At 41.9% G+C, this 14,182-nt stretch overlaps 2 protein-coding genes across 4 annotated transcripts in view; both read left to right on the plus strand.

Moving 5' to 3' along the window:
* LOC140119131 (uncharacterized) overlaps nucleotides 1-14,182 on the plus strand; it is a 285,030-nt gene that overhangs the window by 105,529 nt on the left and 165,319 nt on the right. The window lies entirely within an intron of this gene.
* Nucleotides 1,766-5,112, plus strand: LOC140119130 (uncharacterized). The gene is made up of 2 exons (XM_072137814.1): nucleotides 1,766-4,400; nucleotides 4,479-5,112. Exons 1-2 carry the CDS (start codon nucleotides 1,905-1,907, stop codon nucleotides 4,773-4,775), a joined length of 2,793 nt encoding a protein of 930 aa, XP_071993915.1. The 5' UTR covers nucleotides 1,766-1,904; the 3' UTR covers nucleotides 4,776-5,112.

Raw genomic sequence — 14,182 nt, forward strand, 5'->3', positions numbered from 1 at the left:
ATTCCATAGGGAACTCACGGGTTGTCCTGGCTGGCTAAATCCCGGCGGGCTGGGGCGTTCGGTCGGCTTCGTGCCTTCCCTTTCGCCGCCCTTCCAGTCCGTTTGTCCTGGCCGCCGCTCCGCGATCCTTGTGTGAGCGCGCGGCGGCCGAAGAAACTACATTTCCCGGCGTCCTCGAGGTCCGATGACGACTTCCGGTCGCGACCGGAAGTAGCGGCTCACAGGACCGCAATGCATCTCTGGGAACGGGAGCACGGCGTGGTGGACTCTACAGGGGGATGGGCTCCCCATTAAGGTATTTAAGTCACCTGGAGCGGGCTAGTCACGCTGATCTCAGGTCTAAGATCTGTGTGTGACGCTGCGGTGCTGTACTCCTGTGTTGTGTATTCCTGGAAATTTTCCTGTGTGCTTCCCTGGCTTTATGATGGCTGACGAGGCAGACCCTACCTTCCTGCATCCTCCGGTTTCTGTAAGTGGGGTCATTTGTGCAGGTTTGGGTTTTTACTGTGTGTAAAGCTAGCGGGTCGTTTATTATCCTCCGCTTGCCCTTTCAGGAGAAAGACCAGGGGTCTAAAGGGAAAGGCAAGGAGGATAAAGGGGATAAGACGAGCAGGTCTGAAAAACCCGAGAAAAGTCGACCTAGGAAGTGTAACATGTGTGCCCACTCTATGTCTGACTCATACAAAAAGCCGATTTGCAAGTCCTGCATCGACAATTTCATGAGAGAGGAAAAAACGTCCTTCTTAGATGAATTAAAGGGGTTTATTGAGGAAAAAATAAGTTCTTCAGTGGCTGCTGCCACGTCCAGGCCCCCACCGAGTAAGAAACCTAGAGTGGAGCCGGATTCTTCTATATCTGAGGAGGGGGATGACTCTGAAGCTCCCTCATGCTCATACGTAGAAGATGATGATCCTATGGACTCACAAAAAACAGAAGATTCACGTCATCTGTTTCAGTTTGAGGAACTCGACGGTCTCTTAAAGGCAATAAGACAGACCCTGGAAATTGAGGAGATTCTCCCTCCAAGATCTAAGGAGGAAGAGTTATTTGGGGGATTAAAGGCAAAACGCCAGAGGGTGTTTCCCCTGAATGACACCTTAAAGGAGCTAGTTTCTGAGGAATGGCGAGAGCCAGAAAAGAGAGTCATTGTGTCCAAAAACTTTAAGAAGAGACTTGTATTTGAGCCAGAGGAGTCCAAGGTGTGGGACACTTGTCCAAAAATGGATGTGCAGGTCACAAAAATAGTGAAGAAGACTGACCTTCCATTTGAGGACGCGGCGCAATTAAAGGACCCAATGGATAGGAAGTCTGACTCTCTGTTAAGAAAGGCCTGGGAAACTTCCATGCTCAGTCTGAAGACTAATTTAGCTTCTACTTCAGTGGCAAGAAACCTGCTGTATTGGCTAAATGAACTGGAATCCCACATCAAGGAGGGAACTCCAAGATCAACAATCTTGGGGAACTTTCCTTTGTTAAAATCAGCAACAGCCTTCCTTGCAGATTCCGCAGCCGAGGGAATTCGTTTTGCTTCAAAGGAGGGAGCGCTCACTAACTCTACTCGACGGGCACTGTGGCTGAAACAGTGGAACGGTGATATCAGATCCAAAGCAAAGTTGTGCAGCCTCCCCTTCTCAGGGGAATTTGTGTTTGGGCCAGAGTTGGATGCTATACTCGAGAGAGCATCAGATAAGAAAAAGGGTTTTCCTGAGAGATCGATACCTAAGAAGCAGCCCTTTCGGGACTTCAAAAAGGATTCCTACAAAGACAAAGGGAAAAGAGGACGCTGGAGCTACCCGAAAGGAGGTAAAGGGAGAGGGTTTCTGTTCTCCACCCCAACAGACCCTAATAGAAACAAAAAACAATGATGCTATAGTAGGGGGAAGATTGTTAAGATTCAGAGGAGAATGGACAAAAATCACTTTAAATCCCTGGGTCTTAGATATATTACTGCACGGTTACAACATCGAATTCTGCAGACTTCCCCCTACAAAATATATGCCACCTTCACCATCCATGTCACTTACATCCCACAACTTAATATGGCAAGAAGTAGCTTCCCTTCTGTCCTCTGGAGTGATTATACCTGTCCCACAAGATCAAGAGAAATCTGGGTTTTACTCTTCTCTTTTTTTGGTAAAGAAACCGAACGGCACAAACCGGCTAATCATCAACCTGAGAGGTCTCAACGAGTTCATCATCTACCGAAAATTCAGGATGGAGTCGGTAAGATCAGCCACACACATTATTCACCAAGATGCATTAATGTGCACTATAGACTTAAAGGACGCATACTATCACATCCCTATACACCCTTTCTCACAGAGATTCTTAAGGTTTTCTGTCCTGTCTCCAGAGGGTTCTACACTACACTTTCAATTTTGTGCACTTCCCTTTGGAATATCATCTGCACCAAGAACCTTTACAAAGGTGATGGCAGAGGTGGTGGCGTCTCTCAGACTACAGGACGTACTGATCGTCCCGTACCTAGACGACCTGCTTATTGTTGGCCAAGACAGAGAGAGCTTACTCTTTTCCAGAGATCTCACCCTAGAAACCTTAAAAAAACTGGGATGGATAGTAAACTATCAGAAATCAGAACTTTCCCCAGCTACTGTGAGGAAATTCCTGGGTGTAAACCTGAACTCAGTTTACCAAATGTCGTTCCTTCCACAGGACAAGGGAGACCACATCAAGGACCTGATAACGAAGTTCAGGAGGAAAACAGTGATCTCCATCAGAGAAGCAATGAAGATTCTGGGCTCTCTAACAGCCTGCATCTCCTCGGTAGCCTGGTGCCAGGCCCATTCCAGAATACTCCAGGGATGGATCTTAAGATCCTGGAACAGAAGACAGGAGGATCTGGACAGAAAAATCCCGATTCCACCTGCCGTCAAGAAGGACCTGTTATGGTGGTTGGAAGACGGAAATCTGAGGAAGGGAATATTTTGGTCAAACAGCCCTTACATCCCAATCCAAACAGATGCGAGCCAGAGGGGCTGGGGGGCAGTGTTGCCTCAGCATTTTTCCCAAGGTACCTGGACAGAGGAGATTACAAGAAGATCCTCAAACTTCCGGGAGTTGCAAGCAGTATGGGAAGCCCTCAGCGCGAACACCCCACTTCTTGCCCACCAACACCTTCTCATCTTGTCGGACAATACAACTACGGTCTCCTACATAAAAAGGCAAGGGGGAACCAGGTCTCCTCTCCTGAGTACCCTAGCTCGGAAAATATTTTTGTGGGCAGAACAACACACCCTGTCAATATCTGCCACCCATCTAAAGGGCACGGAAAACTCAAGGGCAGACTTTCTAAGCAGAAGAAAGATCCTACCAAACGAGTGGAGTCTCAAGGAGGAGATCTTCCTGGAGCTAACATCTTTGTGGGGCTATCCTCTAGTGGACTTGTTCGCAACAAGGGAGAATACCAAATGCCCGCGCTTTTTTTCTCTGGAAAAAGGGGAGAACAGGGAACAGCTGGACGCCTTCTCTCACCCCTGGGACATTCCACTAGCCTACGCCTTCCCCCCAATTCCCCTGAGAGCCAGGGTCCTGAAGAAAATATTCCAGGAAAACACCAGAGTCATCTTCATCTGCCCAAACTGGCCGAAGAAAAGCTGGTATCCACTCTTGAGGAAAATGTCGCCACAGGATCCAGTTATTCTTCCACTGTCCGAGGACCTACTACATCAGGGTCCAATCCATCATCCAAATCCGGGAAAACTGCAGCTGTCGGCCTGGATCCTGAATCCAGCTTCCTAAGTTCTCAGGGACTCTCGTCTGAGGTCATCAAGACCCTGAAGGCAAGTAGGAAACCGGTCACTTTTGCCATCTACCATAAGATATGGAAGAGGTTCTGTTCCTTCTGTAAGGACAGTCCACCTTCCCAGGCTAACCTTAATATTTTGCAGGTGCTCGAATTTCTTCAAAAGGGTTTGGAGTTGGGATTGTCCACCAGCACCCTGAAGGTCCAGGTGTCCGCGCTTAGTGCTTTCTTCGACCAACCTCTCATCGAGCACAGGTGGGTCAAGAGGTTTATTAAAGCAACTTCTAGGTTAAAGCCCCAGACTGTTAAAAAATCATCAGCATGGGACTTAACTCTAGTCTTGAATGCCTTAATGAAGGAACCATTCGAACCTATTGACTCCTCCAGTATAAAGAACTTAACACTTAAGACAGTTTTCCTGATAGCCATCACTTCTGCTAGAAGGTTAGGCGAACTTCAGGCTATATCTATTAGGGAACCCTACATGAAAATTCTAGATGATAGAATTGTATTGATGTTGGATCCAAATTTTGTTCCCAAGGTGGTTTCCGACTTCCATAGGAATCAAGAGATTATCCTACCCTCCTTCTGTGAGAACCCTTCCTCAGCAAGAGAACGAGAATGGAGTTCTTTGGATGTAAGACGTTCAGTGCTAAAATACTTACAGATCACCGAGGCCTGGCGTATTGACTCTAACCTTTTCATCCAATTTCAGGGGAAAAATAAGGGGAGGAAGGCGTCGAAGGCGACTATCGCAAGATGGCTGAGACTGGCGATTGCCTCATGTTACGACCTACAGAAAAGTCCGATACCAACAGGAATCCGAGCTCACTCGACCAGGGCTATGTCCACATCCTGGGCGGAAAGAAGAGGAGCGTCACTAGATCAGATTTGCAGGGCTGCAACGTGGACTTCATCTACTACGTTCTCCAAGCATTATAGACTGGACTTGCACTTGTCAAAAGATTTGTCATTTGGGCGCAAGGTGTTACAGGCTGTAATCCCTCCCTAAAAAGCTTACTAATTTTGTAAGTCTCCAGGTTGGGCCGTCATGGGGGACGAAGCGGAAATTATGAATTAGATTACTCACCGGTAATTCTATTTCCGTTAGTCCACCATGACGGCCTATATATTTTCCCTCCCAGCTGGATTTTTCTTTCTGTATTTTACTTTCAGATGAAATTTCTGTATGTGGAGCAAACATACTAATAAATCTGATTGTATCTTCCTCAGCATGGTTATTTTGTAATCACTGGTGGGAGGATGCAGGGGGGGAGCATTTAACCTCTCTTCTTCCTGTCCCTGCAGAGGTCAAGGGGCATCCTCCAGGTTGGGCCGTCATGGTGGACTAACGGAAATAGAATTACCGGTGAGTAATCTAATTCATAATTTTTGCATCATCTTTCTGTATAATGCAACGATTCTAGTTTACAGCACTAGGTCAGGTTCGTCATGCAGAATACGTTGGTGTGCAGCCAGCCTAACTGCCATGCTTGTCTGGTCAATTTTGTTGCCTCTATTGTGTCACCTGATTATTGTTTCATAACATCAATTACATGCTACGTACACAGAGAGACCATAACATTCGGGTGTGCTTCAGAGGTATAACACACTGTACCCTTCATCGCTGGTAACACATGAGTGTCAGCTCTGATGTACAAGCCCTGCAGAATACCATTGGAGGGCCACAATATTTTTTAAAGGTCACTCACCATTTAATCCCTTGGGGTCGTTGGCATACAACACTGACAACTCTCTCTGTGTCTTTTACTTTCTCTGAAAAACTAAAATTTTTATAGCCCACTTTAACCAGTTAGAGAAAAGCAATCTGTTTTTCTTTGAACTGGACTTTAATTTTTTATACTATTTTAAGGATCGACCCTAAACGTATTCCTAACACACACGTATTCCTGAAATGCTAGCCTTTATAGGCAGTGAATCATAACTTTTTTTATCTGATGACCTCATTGTGTTCATAAATTACCTGTATGATCAGTAGCTAAATACTTTTATCACCTTCAGCTAAGCTGCATGTTTTACGGAAAGCAAAAGTCATGCCATTGCTGTGTCTGTGGTCTGTGAAATTTCAACAAATCAACATGTGAATTGTTGCATGGCAATATTTCAGGCTTCGAGAAGTAGACATTTATAGGTCCTGACTTGTGCGTCTATCCTCCCTGTACATAGTGTAGCTCTAGATTAGACAGGAACAATTACTAATGAATAACCTCATCTGACCATCGGCTTTATTCAGCATGTGAACAATGAACGCTGTGCCCTGAAATCCGGCTTAATGCTAACTGCTACCTTGCCGATGTTACTGTTTCCCTAGTCTGTTTTTTCTTTTCCTTGCTTAATAATTCTTTGAAATATGCACAGCATATTTTAATTTAGCATTTTTAAAGCATTCTGTAGTGTGTGATTTATAGTGCATTAATTATTATAGGACCTTTCATTAGCACCCAATTTAAATACTCTATCCTCAACCTTTTTTTTGTATCCAGGGACCGTTGGCGCACACATTTTTTACACAGGACTGCACCCCCTTCCCACCCAGATCGTCCTGGGAAAAAAATGATGTTCCTTTACACCACACCTAACACCATCCCATAGAATGCCTCCTTGCCCACTTCCCACATCTATTATTGTCCCCTTTTCTACAGCCCCCTCATAATTCCCCCTTTCCAGTAGCACTTTCCTGCAGCTTCTCCCTTATAATCCCATTATAATGCCTTATCCCCCTAGATATAATGCCTCCTTTCCTGTGGGAGCCCCTTTTTATGCTACCCCTTTTCCTGTAGCAGCCCCCTTAGAATGTGCCCTTTCTTGAAGCCCACCTTAGAATGTCTTCTTAGTGTCTTCTTTTTTTCAAGTAACACATATTGCCTATCCGTAGGATTGTCTTATCGCTGACACCGCCTTATGCTAGTAATCATAACAAATAGTATGTACTTGAGAACATCATATATAAAATAATAAATACAGCTGAAAGCAATGTAAAGTGCAAGGCTATGAAATAGCAATTCAGACCTGTGACGTGGCAGCATTTATGTCACATCAAATATTCAGAGACTCTGTGGTGCCTTGTGGGCTCAAATGACCTTTTATTCTTGGCCACATACATGCACTGGCATTGTCGACAGACGGCCGCATATTTCATCTGTAGACTTTTAATTTGGCTACATCATATCAGTCTGGATGCTGTGGACCTGGTAGACTGTCTGGAGATGGAGCTCTCTGACACAGTGAATGCAATGATTGGTTTGTTCTTTTATTACATAAAAAGTTGGAAGAGGGGATTTTGAAACCTTGCCCTATGTGTGATACAGAGAAAAAAAAATCTTGACCTTACGAAATGGCAAGTAAGGTTTGTTTGACTGATTTGATCTTTTTTTTTAAATGCAAAATAAATGTAACCTGTCAGCAGGTATTGACTTAATAAACCACTGCCAGTGTGTTGCAAAGCAGATCAACGCCTCCTAGATTATATTTCTTTCAATGCACAGTGTGGTATCATCAGCCAGAAAATTGACTTTAAAGTGAGGTGTAAATTAGTTGTATAAAGTCACGATGGCAGATAGTTCAGCACTAAAGTCAAGCTCCTTTTATCGCAGAATACCCCATTGGTTGTATTTGATGCCATTACTAGCCAATTATCCTGAAGCCTGATGCTTGATGTCAATCACAAAAGAGGGGTTGTTCTGAGGCAAGGAGAGCTTGACTTCAGCACTCTGCCTTCATTTATACAATCATTTTGCATCTCGCTTCAAAGTTGATTTTTTTAGATAGTAATACTACGATGGCCCATGAAAGAAACTAGAAGGTGTTACTCTGCTTAATAACATACTGGTAGTGGTTTATTAAGTCTAGTTCTGCTGACAGGTTCCTTTTAACACAAATATAATTCTATGTATTGCAATGGGTTACAATTCTGAAGTGGAAAATCTGTAGCATATTCCTCCTGTGTGATTCCAGTCTTATAAATACTGTATTGTTACAATGGTTTAGCAGACAGATGATCAATGAAATATACCGCTATGTATTTTTTAGTTTATTTGAAAAATCATTAAAATATTTAGACAAACTTTTACAATTACGTAAATTCTTACACAAAGTAACCAATCACCTTGCAGATTTCATTTCTTATTCTCCTGAATAATAATAGTGGTGTCCTCATTAGTTGCTATGAGCAATTGAGATATATTTATTTTTTAAATCTACCCTCAAAGAATGTTTATGCCACATATGGGTACCCTTTTGGTATATATGGACATTATAGAGTGGGGGACCCCTTTGAAGACTCTACTCGGGCCACGGAATGAGGTTCAGCAATAAGCCGCTCCTCTTCTACAGCGCTTGGCTCATCTGTGCATTAAACAGATGGCACATTGATTTTAATGGGATCTGTTTATTGCTTCATCTCTCCTGCAGACTTTCCAGCTGCTTCCTACACGGATAATCAGTTTATGGTTGGAGGAGCCTTCTTGATGCATAGAATTTACAAACCGGGGCAAATCATTTACAGTTGAAACCATAGGTTTACATACATGGTATAAAAGGGCACATATGCATGTCTTTCTCACTATCTGATATGAAATCATAATAATTCCTTTTTTTATCTAGCGCCTACAGATTTCGCTCCACAGAGCTTGCCACATGGGTCCCTGTCCACAATGGGGCTCACAATTTAATCAACCTACCAGTAGTGTAGGAAGAAACCGGAGCACCTGGAGGAAGCCCGCACAAACACTGAGAGAACATACAAACTCATTGCAGATGTTGACCCTGGGACTTGAACCTAGGTCCCCAGAGCTGCTGGGCTGTAAATGCTAACCACTAAGTCACCATGTAGAATAAACCTTTTCCCAATTTAGGTCATTTAGAATTACCAAAATTATTTATACTTGCCAAATGTCAAAATAGTGAAAGAATGTTTTAAGGAATTTTTATTACTATTAGTAATGTAAAAAGTTTACATACACTAAGATTATTAAGTCTTTAAACAATATGGAAAAGCCCATTTGAATTCGGTCATGTCTTTGGTTTTATGCGAACATCTGGTAGAGTGACACCTTTTGGATGTATTTAAAGGCATACCTGAAACACACTGCTTCTTTGTATATTTAAAGTCATACATAAAACACACTGCTTCTTTGTGCAACATCATGGGAAAGTCTAAAGAAATCAGCGAAGATATCAGGAATGGAATTGTGGACTTGCACACGTCTGGTTCATCCACGGGTGCAATTTCCAGAGACCCTGTTTAACTGTGCAAAGAATTATACCGGAGTACACACAAGATGGGAATGTCCAGCAATCATACCACTTAGGAAAGAGATGGGTTCTGTATCTTAGAGATGGACATGCTCAAACTATGCATATCAACCCAAGAACAAAACTCATGTCTCCTGAAGGTGCTGGTTAAAGCTAGTAAGAGTGTGTCCCTGAACATAGTGAAACAAGTACCATTGACATGAGCTGAAAGGCCCTTTGCAAGGAGGAAGCCAATACTCCAAAAGAAACATAGAAAAAGCCAGATTAATATTTGTAAATGCACACAGGGACAATGACTTTCATCTTTGGAGACATTTCCTGTGGTCTAACTAAACTAAAATTGACCTGTTTGGCTGTAATGACCATGTTACATTTGGAGGAAAGAGGGAAAAGATATCAAGCCTGAGAACACCATCCCTACTGTGAAACACAGGGGTGGCAGCATCATGTTGTGACTGGTGCACTTCAAAAAATAGATGAAGAAGAAAGAACTTTACGTGGCAATATTTAAGAAACGTCTGGAGACATCAGGAGACATGAATTGTAGTTTGAATCTATTGGGACAATGACCCAAAGCTTATTGCCAAACTTGTTACAAAGTGGCTTAAGGATAACAAGCTCAATGTTTTGGAGTGGCCATCAGAAAGTCCTGATCTTAATCCCATTGAAAAATAATTGGCAAAGCTGAAAATTCAGCAGCAAGTCGGCTGACAACAATGGCTGAGCTACATCAGTTCTGGAGGAGGAATGGGCCCTACCTCAACTGTTGTGAGAAGCTAGTGGAAGGATATCCAAAAGGTTTGACCCAAGTCATACAGTACAATGGTTCTCTCTCTCTCTCTCTCTCTCTCTCATTATTCTGGCATTTGGCAAATATAAATAATTTTGGTAATGCCAATTGAGCTAAAACAGGAAACGTTGTTTTCTGATTTCATGTCAGATAGTGAGAAAAACCTGTATATGTGTCTTTTTATATGGTGAATGAAAACTGCTGTATATTTGCTGTTTTAACACCCTCCCCCTTCAATAGCACAGTAGACATGGACAGCTATAATCTCCTCCATAACAATTCATTTTTGTTTATGTGATGCAACCAAGGTACTGTTCAAGTGGCACAAGTATGTTCACAAGTAAGTTCACATCTCTTTTAGGTCTTCAGTTATGAGCATCAGTTATTGTGAGCCAAAAGCCAATATATAACACAGCTGTGATGCAAATGTAAATGTAACTTTTTTTTGTTTCAACTTATGGGTATATCAGAATGTGGGGGAATTTAGCATTATAGTTACACGTGTTTTATGGCACACAATTGTCTCATGCCAATTACTGCAATAATATGTGCCTTTTTTGCAACATTTGCCAACCTACTCCTTTTAACTTTAGCTTACATTGCAAATTTATGAATCCAGGTGCGTGAGACAAATTTATGGCGTTACCACTTTACAAAAAGTAGAAAATTCAACTAGTCCCCTCCTAGCATAGGAAATAATTAGGAATTACACACAAAATAGGAGAATGTGGCCTCTGTCCATTATCCACCTACTACTGACCCTTTAAGAGAAGGAGGCAGTGAGTGCTAATGTCCAGTGTTGCTCAGCTTACATGAAGTGAGATTCATTCAAAATGTACAGTAGTAGTTAGAAAAAAAATAGCATGTGATAGATGTAAAACACATTGACCCTCCCAGCTCTGCTAAAATACACACAGCTTTGCTATATGTCTCCCTCCCCCTTCCCTCAAGAAATCTGGCACTTCGTATTAAAGTATAGTTACCACACCAAAATGGTCAACGAAGCAGAAACAGGCTAGGTAAATATAAAGCAATGTGTAGGAATACCCCACGCGTTCTGTCGCAAGCAGCGACTTCCTCAGGGGTCCATTAACTTAACAATATGTACATCTACTATAAATACCTCCCCCGGGTGTCCACCAGACCAATCATGAGTAAGGTACATACCCACAATCTGGATCCAAACACCTGTGTGGTGTGTTGTCGGCGCGAACCGGTAGATTGTGTCTGATCACATGATATTTGGTCATGTGATGTCAAGTCTCGTCACGCGTGATAAAAAACAGTATAGCGCATGCGCCAGATCTTATATCGTGGACAACTCGCACACATGCGCGAGAACTTAGTGTGCGAGAACTTAGTGTCAAAAGTACGAGCATAAGAAGTTAGTCATAGTGTCTATCTTAATAATGCGCATGCATCACTTATCAAATACAAAACGGAGCCGAAAAAGAATAATCTGCCATGTAGGGATCCGGATTGGTAATAGTTATGACATATTCCCACCACTTTTCTAAAAATATAATATAACCAATATTGTATGAAGATGATACACAAAAACATTTGTTAATAAATATGCCATAAGTATTTACTCTGGTATTCAAAAATGGGAAAAAATGGATGAAAGCTGGAATAGTAGACAGCACAGGGGAGGTAAAAATAAAATTAAAAACATAATTGTTCGGTACAAATAGTAACAATAATCAATCCAAGTATATATATTAATCCAATACATTATTAATAATATAATCACTCGTGAAACATAATTGTCCAAGATCAGAAAAAAATCCATACTGTATGTCATAAGACCAAAAAAAAGTGGGGGATAAATATCCCTCCTAAGTATCTTATGGGGCTTGTGGCAATAATTATCAAATTGATTTTCATTGATGCAATGTGATGTATCAACTTATTAGGGTCTGATACAGTGGTCTTTGTAATATGTACTGGTGTATTTTTTTAGATGTTTTTAAATAGTGTCTTGTTTGGTACTGTGTTATGAAATTAATAAAAATATATTCTGTATATAGTTTTGGCCCTTATACACACTTCCTTTAGTCCTCTTTCTAATGGATCAGTAGCTATTTTTGTGTGTGGGCCTGTTTGCACTATGGATAGTATTTGTATGCATTGAGTTGTGCAGGTTTCCTCTTCCATGTACTAGAGTTTATCTGCACTTACCTATTACGCTGTCTGTGTTGACGTGCTGCATTATATAACATTCATGACTATAGGAAAGTATGGCATTTAGGCATAAGTCTGGGTATGCCCTACAAATGTCATTTTGCTTTCTGGTCCCTTGCCATAATGTGATCGCAATTTACACTGCTTTCCTATTTATTGGCAGTACAGCTAGTTATTTGGCTGGATTTTTGATAGTGTGCAGAAGGAGCATGACAAATAGACTTTCACAGGTGCCATAACACCAGCAGGTCTACATGTGCCCTGCTGTTCAGCTGCAGAGGCTGTGGTTGCCTTGAGCTATACATGACAGACGCAGAATGCAAAACAACTGCTGTCATTATGAAGACTGTATCACACATTCAACCCGGGGTATCTACAATCCCATACAGCAGTCACGGTGACATGGAACCCAGAAATCCAAGTTTCCATGGTAATATGGTATTATGATAAATGGTAGATGTTGTCCTGCAATAGCCTCATGGCCCATATGTGTAAACATGTTGTGTACAAGTGTATCATAGTATGGACAAAACTGTCATAAAGTTTTTATTGTTAGTCTAAAAGCATTGGAAATATTGAAGACTTTAATGTGTATATACTAGAGCAGTAGAAGCTGAGCAGATTGGCAAAAGTAGGGAGTACAGGCAGTCCCCGGGTTACATACAAGATAGGGTCTGTAGGTCTGTTCTTAAGTTGAGTTTGTATGTAAGTCGGAACTGTATATTTTATCATTGTAATCCCAGCCAGAACTTTTTTGGTCTCTGTGACAATTGGATTTTAAAAATGTTGGGTTGTCATAAGAATAAATATTAACAATAAAGCTTCATTGCAGACATATTTGATAACTGTTACAGCTGATCATTGTAGCCTAGGGCTAAGGTAGAATAAATTACCAATATCCAGAGGTCCGTTTGTAACTAGGGGTCGTATGTAAGTCGAGTGTTCTTAAGTAGGGGACCGCCTGTACTTGTCCTTTTATTCATTTTGTATTTGCTCTTAGAGCAGTTATCTATCAGTCCTAAATATAAAGAATGCCAGGGGCACTATGCTTTGTCTTTACCTGGGAGATGGGACTAATGCCTGCGTAGTAATTCATATGCAATTTCAAATCTTGACCTTAATACAGTCAAGTGGTGCTCTAACCTGGAAATGCACAGTCCTGATATAGGTAATAATAAATAGTAAAAAATAAATGGTTGGCAGTCACCTCTTGTTGTCTTTGTTCAATCAGGGTTTTTATTTCACCTTTAAAAAAAAAAAAAAATTAAGAAAACACCGGGGAGAGAGTATACAGAGGGACCACACTTCAGGGATTTGTTTGGCGCTGTAGTAGTGCTTTTCACGGTGCCTGGGTCTAGAAGTGCGTGCCCAGGGCCCCATAGCAGACTTCTGAATTGTGTTCCCCCTATCCCCTTTGCCAGGCAGTCTTCTTATCCCAGAGCGTTGAGGGTACATATCTGTCCCAGTAACTGCAGACCCCATGGGGGAAGTAGATGGTAAGAAGCTAGAGATGAGATTCCTAGTCCTGTTGTCGCCCTCCGCTGAAATTTCTTATCTGAGTTCCTGAGTCATTGGTGCACTGTAGAAGATTTCACTGTTATATAAATATTGTGATGTACAATGTTGTACAAGTCTCATCTGCCCCTTATATAATGGTGCACAGTCACCATTCTTCAGTGTGTCAGGCCAGATGCCAGGGCCCCCTGACACTGTGGGTCCCATAGCAGCCGCTATGGCTGCTACCGCTGTAGTTACGCCCCTGTAAGTGCCCCTGCTTTATCATGCTAGATTTTGATGGTAGATTTCCTTTCAAGCATGTGATGCTGGAGGATTGGTAGTTTAAAGACTGTCTAGTCGTACTAAATGTGTACACCCTTGATTAATGTGGTGAAAGACATTTTAGGCAGTTTTTGGTAGAAATTATGATTTAGAATTTCATTATTAAGAATTGAATTCTTAAACAATTATGATACTGAAATAAGACATCACAGTAGCTGTAAGGTGGAATGAAAAGAATAGTCCCAGGCATTTGGCCCAACATTAAGATGCCTTTCTTGTGGTAAAGGAGCCATTCAAACTTTTGATGGTGATGACCTATGCTTGGGATAGATTATCAATATCAAAATGGCGGACTGATACCCATCACTAATTTAAGGAGCTCTGCTGCAGTA

This window comes from Engystomops pustulosus, chromosome 2 (assembly GCF_040894005.1).
Source record: "Engystomops pustulosus chromosome 2, aEngPut4.maternal, whole genome shotgun sequence".
In the NCBI taxonomy this organism is placed as follows: domain Eukaryota; kingdom Metazoa; phylum Chordata; class Amphibia; order Anura; family Leptodactylidae; genus Engystomops; species Engystomops pustulosus.